General features: G+C 34.5%; 1 protein-coding gene across 1 annotated transcript in view; it reads left to right on the top strand.

Moving 5' to 3' along the window:
* Positions 1-454: 454 nt before the first annotated feature.
* The window catches only part of LOC102808080 (uncharacterized), an 89,297-nt gene continuing 79,368 nt past the window's right edge, over positions 455-10,383 (top strand). Inside the window, exon 1 of the mRNA XM_085504015.1 lies at positions 455-535. Coding sequence (XP_085360141.1) covers positions 487-535 — 49 coding nt within the window. The 5' untranslated portion in view covers positions 455-486. The remainder of the gene's footprint in view (positions 536-10,383) is intronic.

Raw genomic sequence — 10,383 nt, 5'->3', positions numbered from 1 at the left:
GCAAAATTGTTGACAGAACTCGCACATAAATATCTATGTAGATGGTTTGTGGTAGATTAAATAAAGCGGATGAATAATGGCACCAGTAAAAGCTAGTCCATACAGATTTCAAAAAGTCACGGCACGGTTTCCGTGGTTTCGGTCTCGGTTTCTGTTCTCTAATGAAAAAAAAAACATAGAAAAAATACCACACGCTGAAACTTATAGGAGATAAGAGTGTGAACAAGGATTTACGAAAACGTTTTATCAACTATGTTTTGTTACAGCCCGGAAGAGATTTATTATGTATTTATTATTACCTGAATATTTTATTAGTTTCTGTAAACTGGGAATTGGCGACTTTTTCGTTGAGCTTGACCACCGGACGGTGGCTTGACAGACGAGGCTGAGTGTATTATCACTTTAAAGTGGTTGCGATGAGGTCACCTGACTGTATGTAAATTAGTCAACTTATCGCGCGGCCATTGACGCAGAAGTTCGGAGGATATGGGGCTCTTGGTGCTACTCGTCGCTGTTTTTCAAATTTCGGTGACAGGTAAGTTCATTTTCGACAATTCTTACACTTTCTTAATTCGTAGTCACAGCCACAGTTTAGTTGTTAGGGAGGTACTTGCCATGTAGACGGTACTGTCAACCACAGGGGCTTGTCGACTGAGCGCGAAAGCCCCTTGGCGAGAACGAAGTTCGAGAAGGGAGGACACTCTCTCACCAGTATGACGTCATAGCTTTACAATTATTCGAATTTAAACAGTAATCAATCATTTACCTTAGAAAAAACAACACAAAAACTGAATACAGTTAAGTGCTAATCTATTCAAACCACCATCACGATCAAATTCGGCAAATTAGCGACAAAATACACGTTTTCCCGAGTCTGAATGACTACCGCTGTATGTCAATTGCCGGCCGCAGCCATCTCAAATGCATGCTTGGTCTTGATTGGCTAATAATGTGGGCGTGTCTAAGACCGCTTATTTCAAAATTCCGTGTACTATGGCTGCCAGCACTATGGAGTCGGTGAATTCTGGCAAGTTTCCATTGGTTTCTTGGTGAGCAAACGGTACATTTTTATGTAGAATTGACACCTTTATTCTTGTTATCAATTTAGTTTTGCCCGTGCCTGCTTGGCCTAAAATAAGAAGGTTGTGGCCCTCATTTACTGCGGTCACAATGTTTTCCTCTACAGTTGCCATGTTGTTTAAAATCAACAGTGAGTTAAGGGGTCTTTCACACACCCACTTTATTAACCAATTAGAAACAACCCAACAATGACAACTGTAATCTGCTGTGGATACAGTTAGGTAAAAATACTAGTAGTGTAAAATAAAATAAAAGAAATGCAACTAAAAATAACTAAAAATTAAAAGTTATAATAACTACAAATAAATAAAATAATGAAAATACAGAATATTATTATACATTTGTCACCGTAAATGCCATAAGTTGCAGCGTCCCGTAATTTTGCAGTATTGCACTAGGTATTTTTATTTTACCATATTAGGAAAGGCGAATTCCAAATACGGAACAATTATGCACGTAAGCGTACTCTAATAATAAAAACATGCAAACATGCCTTCCTCCAAAGTTTGACCGAACCCCACACAAAGAAGCTTGCTAAATCTGTTCTAAATGTTTTGGATTTCCACATATCCCCATGATGTATCTCTGGGAGGAAAAGATGTATAATAATAAGGTTATTACGAGGACACTGCAAAGTATGCACTCAGACAGTTGCATCGTCGCATAATTCAATACTCCTGCTGTACTGTCTTTGTGTATACTTAGTAATAACAGTAGTAATGCAGTATCCTCGTAATAACCTCATAATATAAAGAATAATGCTTTCAAAGGTGCATATCTTGGGTGGAGGGAGTCTGCAAATTGTACACATAACACTATAAAATACAGGAAAACAATGCAACCTCAGATAATCTCAACAAACTAGAGCTCACAAAAAAAATGGAAATCAACCTTCACAATTTGTTAAAAATATCAGCATGGAGATTATTCTTTTCTTTGAGATCACTTGCCATGCAGTTTGTATATCCCTAATCACAGTCTCTCTGGACTCTACCCAAATCTAATTACATGTAAAAATTATTGCCAAATCTGTTGAAAATATAACATGACTGGCCATACTTTCGCATCAAAGAAGCAGTACTGTTAATGGGCATTGATAATTCAGTAAGAGCTAGAATTACAAATGTTGTCGTTTTTCAATGTTAAGTTTTACAAGGATGACAGTTTCACAGTGTTTTGAATGTTTGATTCATGGAGATGTAGCAAAGTTTTTAAAACATTAAAAGACAATTGTTAATTTACAAGCACTGTGATGCTGGACTGTTGATTTCAACCACAGTCCCTCTATCCCAGTCTGGAAACTGATAGCGTTATTTTGCCTTGAATCGTGTAGCAGGTAAACAAACCGTTCACACCTGGGTCAAGGGAGTCAAGAAGTCAGACAGATTGTGATACCGTGAGAATATTCATGAATATTCATTAAAATCGGCAAATTTACTGTCATGCAAAGCGATACCTCGTTGTATGACTTCACTTTGACCTCAATATTACACGCAACTACAACGTAAACAAACCATGTAAACAAAATTAGCACTATGAAATTTATTGAACCCTTATACATATCAACCCCAGCCTAATAACTCATAAACATCTAGTTCCTGCCATGTAAATATTAATAATATTAATATTGGGAATTATTTTAATAGTTTTAATAGGGAAAAAACGGTGCAGCGTGGGGGGTTCATAACAATCCATGTCAACTATACAACAACTAATGACTTTATTTGATACACCAGTATATAGCAATGCTTAAATTTTTGCATATAAATATATTTTTGTACCACTGAATAGCGCACATTGTCATTTCAAAATGTCGCCATTTGCATTAACGATCGAAAAGAGCATTAATAAAAAGAGCCAAATTTAACATTAATAAAATGCAATGTGATAAATCAGCCTACCAATTTTTAATGATAGGCTTCGATCATAAAATTTTGTAGAATCTTCGACGTTGACCCAAAATTACCATGATTAGTCTATTCTGCAGTGCCCTCTATACTTGTCACCACGTTCTTGTGGTGATAAATATGCTAATGAGTAGCAAGGCTAGTAAGCTGCCAACCAATAAGCCAGCCAGTTTTTTGTTAGATCTGTTTTATGCAACTATAATTTTTATGATCACTACCATTCGGAAAACTTCGGATTCTACTGGCATTACCATGCAGCATTTTGAATGGTTAATGGCATTCCTTCTCAAAGGACACATGCCGGTCAACTAATACGTCACAATCATCATGGCGGGTCTGTGTTTTTTACCAAAGCAATAGTGTGATCAAAAATAATCACTCCCGATAAAAATAAGTCAGATTTAATTTTATTTCATATCAAAAAAAAAGAAGTAACATTTTTTGCATGGCATCATGACTGAATAAGAGGAATTATTTGTATAGCCGGTGTATAACATCGCAAAGTAAGTTATGTCCCGTCGTAACTTTGATGATCAATTTGAAGTTTTATTTGTTCGTTCATTACTGTAAATGTAAACGTTTTAGAAGTTGATGGTACGAATAATAAATTACAACAATATGCCAATTAATTATGTGGTCGATTTTTTGGAAGGAGAATGTTTTTACCTTGCCCGTAACATCAAAGATGTAAGGGAAAGGTATATTAAGGGAAAAATTTCTGTCCTGCGTTGTCGTCATTGTCGTCGTCGTTAATAATTGTCATTGTTTGCATAATACACTTTACTAATTCTATTCCAAACCTTATCAAACTTGGTCACCTTATTCATCAGTATATGAATGACAGATGTCCTGTATGAAAATATCATGCAAAAATTAAGAAAATCTGATAAAATATTTTGACTGTTTCTACTTGACTGATCACTGATGACTGATACACATTCAAAGGTCACTGATCAGTGGAAATATGCATTGTTATTGTTGTCTGTGTTTAATGAAGCAAATCATTTATCTTGTAATTCCTCAGCTCCTGAGAGCGAGGTTATTTGTAGTTATGTTGGCGATCGCCTCTGTGTCTGCGGAAGTACTATGGGAGATTGCATGATGGGAGTGAAAATTCTTTTGATCAATAAAATAATTTTAAAAAAGTGAAAACTAGAGTGACTGTGAAATAAAGGTGGGTGTTAAATGTCATGGAATCTGGATGAAATAATGAAAGGAAATTGAACTGGTATAAAAGGGAGGTAAATATAGCTAGAATGCAGGATCAAATTCCGGGGGTCAAAATACGTCACAATGCATTCATCATTGCGGCTGCAAAGTGACAACAACTATGAATGCAGTAAAAGACTTGATTTGCAGTTTGCGTGAATGGCCGGGGAAAAAAAACATGCAAATTCTGTGCTTCAGTAACAGTATTTGCTGCTTTTTTGTGCAATGAAAATTAATACAAGAAATGCTGCCAAAAGACATTTCCTTCTAGTAAACAAAACGTTTATCTTGTAAATGTTATGGTTCTGTTACAGCAAATCTCAGAAGTATTGGGGCAGCCAATTTGCAAACTCGCTAGCGAATTGGCTAACTGCTTGGCTTTCAAATCTCGCTGGCGCCGATTTGTGGTTGCGTCTACTCGGGGCGAGTCCATATTGTTTAGGTGATATAAAATGCTTTTATGCGGTTTGAATAAAGAGACAAGTTGAGAAACAGTTTCCTACAAAGAAGGAGAAAATAAATTTTCACATCCAATCGCTAATAATATTCGACCTCATTCATCGTTTTGGAGGTAGCTATCAGGACATCGATTACGAACAGCGAGTTATGAAAACATTGAGTTACAGAAATGACCACGCCCATGTCTTTGAAACCATGCCCACTTTTGTGAAACCACGTCCAAATTGTAACAGGTAATTGTAACAAGTGTGACAGTCGTCGTGTTGCGTCCTGTTCGATATGGGACTCCTAGCGACGTATACAACGCGTGTAAAATACGACCACCACGCTTTCAATTAACAGTTAACAGAACTTCGAGTTACGGGCACCATACATTTCGAACTTTAAATAACAGTTAATCAAACTTCGAGTAACGGGCAACATATATTTGACTCCCGTGTGCGAAGCACAAAAGGGAGTCTTTGCAGTTACCCTGTCTGTATGTCTGTATGTATGTATGTATGTCACTTTTTTTGTTCCACCGTTATCTCAAGAACCACTAATCAAATTTTGGTGAAACTTGGTACATAGATGCTCTGGGATAATGCGCAGAGTTGATTAGGTTTTGGTAAAAATCTATGAATATTAATTACCTAATTTGCATGATAATTAGCTGATTTTTAGCTGTTCCATGACTGTTTCACTGATATATGAAGAACCACTCATTGGATTTTGATGAAACTTGGCACATGAATGCTCTGAACTAATGCGCAGATTTGATTTGTTTTTGGTAAAAATCTATGAATATTAAATACCTAATTTGCATGATAATTAACTGATTTTAAGCTGTTCCATGACTGTTCCACTGATATTTGAAGAACCACTCATTGGATTTTGATGAAACTTGGCACATGGATGCTCTGATCTAATGTGCAGATTTCAATAGTTTTGGGTAAAAGTCTGTTCATATTAATTACCTAATTTGCATAATGATTAATCAATTTTCGGCTTTTCCACTGATATCTCAAGTACTAATCATAACATTTCAATAAAACTTGGTACATAGATGTCATATGAGACTGCACAGATAGTTTTTAGGGTAATATCAGTACATATTAATTACCTAATTTGCATAATTAATTAATTTTCAGCTATTGATATTTCAAGTAGTAATGAACACATTTCAATGAAACATGGTACATAGTTACTTGAGGACTGTGCAGAGACCTAATTAGTTTTTGGAGAAATATTTGTGCATATTAATCACCTTATTAGCATCATTAGTTAATTTTCAGCCCTTCACCTGATATCTCAAGTACTAATCATCACATTTCAATGAGACTTGCGACATAGATCTTCTAGGACTATGCAGAGACTTGATTAATTTTAGGATAAATTATTGTGCATATTAACTACTAATTTGCTTAATTGCTTAATTTGTCCTAAGAACCACTCATTGAATTTTAATGAAACTTTTAAAGAGTGCTCATCACATTTCAATGAACCTACATGTGTAGGACTATACACCATATTAGTTTTGGTAAATATTTATGCTTCTTAATCACCTAATTAACATAATTAATTAATTAATACTGATATCTCAAGTATTGATCATCACATTTGAATAAAACTTGGTACATAAATGCTCTAGGACAATAGACAGCCTGATTAATTTTGGGTTAAAATCTGTTCATATTAATTTTCTTAATTAGCACAATAATTAATAATTTGTTGGTTCTAATCACATTTCAATGAAACTTGGTACATAGATATTACATTACGCAGATCTTATTACGTTTACATTGCGCAGACCTTATTAGTTTTACACGTAAATGTGTTCATATTAGTTACCTTATTTGCATAATTAGTTTTCTGCATTTCCATCAATATCTCAAGTTCAAGTAATTTTGAATTAATTTTTAATGTGTCTCCAATACTCTCAGCACACGGGAGTTCTTTCTAAGCTTTCTTTGATTTTTGTTTTGTTTAACTTTCTAATTTTTTAACTCGAATTGTAATTAACAGTAAGCAACGTAGATTGTAGTTATTGTTCATTCAGATACTGTCTTTCATTTTTTACCACGCAATGAGATTGCTTGTTTCAACTTTTGGGCTTAGTCCCTGTACATGTTCACAACTTTACAGTGGCCAGGGTCGTGATACCTCATCAGCGTCATTCCATGTTTTCATCATCTCAGACTCTCTCTTTTTTATTATATAACGATTCATTGTAAATTAAAAAACCCACGAATGTCTGCCGTGTCACTAGTTCAACAGGTGAAATCAAGCAAACATTTTCAAATTTTCACATTTTTGATTTTGGCGCGTTTTGTTGCAATAATAACAGTAACATTGTTGCGACATTACAGACACGCACATGAGTTACAAACTCGAATTTGAATAACTGCTAATTAAAGTTACAAAATTTGAAAGTTACTGAATGTGGACGTGCAACACAAACCAAAATGTATGTTGCCCGTAACTCGAAGTTCTTTTAACTGTTAATAATGATTGAATATCAAGTTACAATTTGGGCGTGGTTTCAAAAATATGGGCGTGGTCATTTCTGTAACACGATGTTTTCGTAACTCGATGTCCGTAACTCGAACAATTCAGCATCTCAAGCAGTTTGCCAATTCGCTAGCGAGCTTGCAAATTGGCTGTCCAAATACTTCTGAGACTTGTAATAATTTTCTAGAAACTGTACAGCAAATCACAGATTTTCATTATTTATTGTCTATAGTTTTTCTAAATTTCAGGTTTTATTGTTCATAATTATTTACAGTAATAAAACAGTTTTCTGTTCTGAAACCATTTCCAGTTATTATGATTGTGTACATGCCCTCCCCCCCCCCCACATCCACACATTAAGACAGGGTGATATGTACAGATATGCGCGAGTATGTTTCATGGGATAATATGCCACTCCCTTGCTTCAATTCCAACTATATCTCTAGAAATATCATTTGCCGTTTATCATCCATATTTCGATATCAATGTGTCGATTGCGTGCCTGGTAATTCTAACTAACTACTTTATTTGCAAAATTTGCCCAGCCTTGCTTCTACCAGTCATTTAAGTGAACTCCACATTGTCCTTAACAGTAAAGGGTAATGCAGATATATTGTAAATTGCACAGAGGTAACACTACAATACATTTCCCTTTACATCCCTTATATTACATAACCATCTTTGAGCTGAGGCAGTTATGGTTCTACAACCATCACCAGTTCTCTAATATCCTTGGTATCCCATGGGAATACTAGCTAGACTGGGTTTCAAAACCAACTCATGGAGAGAGTTTTTGCACAGTCTGATACACATTTGCAAACCTAAAATCTTTACAGAAAACAAGATGTCAGAAGAAAATCAATATAAGCACTCCTATGAAGATCTGAATCTAATAGAAAATCTGTTTAGTCCAAAGTTATCAAATCAAAAACAATACATAAAAAATAGATAAAAAGCAAAACATCCACATTTTATAGAGAAAATTGTACTCAAGAATAGGTACTGTAGAATACTTTATTTTCGCTTGGAATTCATTTTCGCTATTTTTGCTGATCGCTTAAAAATGAGTTCTTCAAATTCGAGTTAAATCCATAAACAAATATTATGATTGAAATGTGAAAGTTAAATTCGAACCGTATTGAGTTGAGTTGAGTTGGGAAGGAAACATGAGAATGTTTTAAAGTTTGCTAATATAAGCACATATAATCAAGGTACATCAAAATGTCATAGGAGGCTGTTAGATATGTGGATGCCGCGAGTCAACTTGCACTGTAGACCCTCAAAAACGCTCAAAAGAAGTTCCTAAAATTCCGATCACAGACTGACCGCTTTATTTTTACCCTCCGGTTGAAGTCACGTTACAATTTTTTTTCACATTTCTATAAAACGTACATTATAAAGCAGCGAAGTAAAACGTTATCAACCAATAAGTAATACATACTTATAGTATATGCTTATTAAATGCATAATATTCACTCAAACATGCAGGGTGTTAACAATAATTCATCTTATAATATTAGAGTTGCTAGTCTGCCTGTGTGCTTCCCAGGGTTTATCCACAAATCTGAACATTGTGTGATACTTATTATTCAACATTATAATATTAAACTACACTTCTATTACCTCACGCAGTTGTGATCGTAGACTGGTCAAAATAACATTTTTGAATTGTTCCTACTTATTAAATAATATAAATTGGACATTTTATAATCAACACTTGAGTAGATATAGGTAAACATCGTGTTACACAATATATTTGTTTTTTTGTCTTTGTTTATTTAACAATAACCATTGAAACTATTGACCTCACATTTGTTTTCAATAAATGTCCTATTAGAGTTATATTTGCAAACTGATGTATCTTGTACAGGGTATTGCACACTTTAAGCACTGATGACATCAGTAATTGATTATACAAATTGTATAATATGAATTGAATAATATGAATTGAAATGTTATCGTTGAAACAATTTTGACGGATTCTGACTTTATCATTTATGCGTTCTATATCAACAATTATACACAATTATCTACAGTTGGGAAAGTACAACATGTATTTTAAATTTAATAAATATGGGTTTCATTCCTAAATGCATTTTTATTTTCAATATAAAAAAGGTGTTTTTCAGAGCTTTCGAAATCCAGCATCGGCAGAAACTTTGTGGGGATTTTGATCTGTTTAACACATTTGTATGTTTAATCTGACATAAAATTGTGAAAATGTTTTATATAAGCAAATGCAATATAGACGTGTTGTTATTCTTTCGACGTTTGTAAGAAATATTTGATCCACACCTGGCCTGATGTTATTCAAATCCAGCATTATCTGTTATGAAATATTTCTCGAGCTGTGCTGAAACTACTTGTAATCTGTGCGTGACATATAGGTCACGTTTATTTCTGAAAATACTAAACGAAATAATGTAATACGCGTAGAAATAGAGGAAAGTATTCAATGTGTGATGTTACAAGGTAAATAGTCTTTAGCATTAGCGATATGTTTGTATTACTAACTGAACATAGCTGCGTTACCAGCCATAAATACATTGCTTTGATTTATTGCACTATAAATTGAAATACTTCATAATCAGACACAGACAGTGAATGACCGCATGCACAATAAGTAAATATAACAACACTTATCGTAATAATCGGCTGACTTTTATTGATTGTCAAATTAATGCGCTCAGATGTTGTACTATACTCCCATAGAGTATCAAGTACTGTTTACACACTTAGGGAGTTATATTTAAGTGCTAACACGAAACCCAGTCTAGGTGTGCATTGCAATAAACAAAGCATTGTCACGTGACTTTCAGCCACGTAAGCTGCACTGATTAAGCGCACTGGACACGGGGTTAGTACTTTTACCTGTGCTAGTTTCCCAAACTTTACAAACAGGTAGGCAACTGAATATATATGAATTGTACTATACACAGGCGGATAGAAAAAACACATCCAGTAATGAAGTGGGGCTTCAAAAGTGATACTTCCATATTCGAATGTTACAGTAGACCAGCATAAACACATTTAGAATAGAACAATGCTCGACAGTCCTCATTTGAGGTAATCCCATTTGAATGTTGTTTCAATCGAAATCTTAATCGTTTGCATAGTAGCAGGTGTGTAACAATGAAGTGAGTTTACTAGTCAACAAAATAAACAAGGTAACCTTGTATTAGTCGTCATTTGCGGCTCGACCAATTCGAGTCGAACAACTAAAAGTGCGTTTGTAAAT

The sequence above is a fragment of the Saccoglossus kowalevskii genome, chromosome 9 (genome assembly GCF_978046115.1).
Source record: "Saccoglossus kowalevskii chromosome 9, keSacKowa6.1, whole genome shotgun sequence".
Taxonomy (NCBI): Eukaryota; Metazoa; Hemichordata; class Enteropneusta; family Harrimaniidae; genus Saccoglossus; species Saccoglossus kowalevskii.
This window is presented reverse-complemented; position numbering and strand designations above follow the sequence as displayed.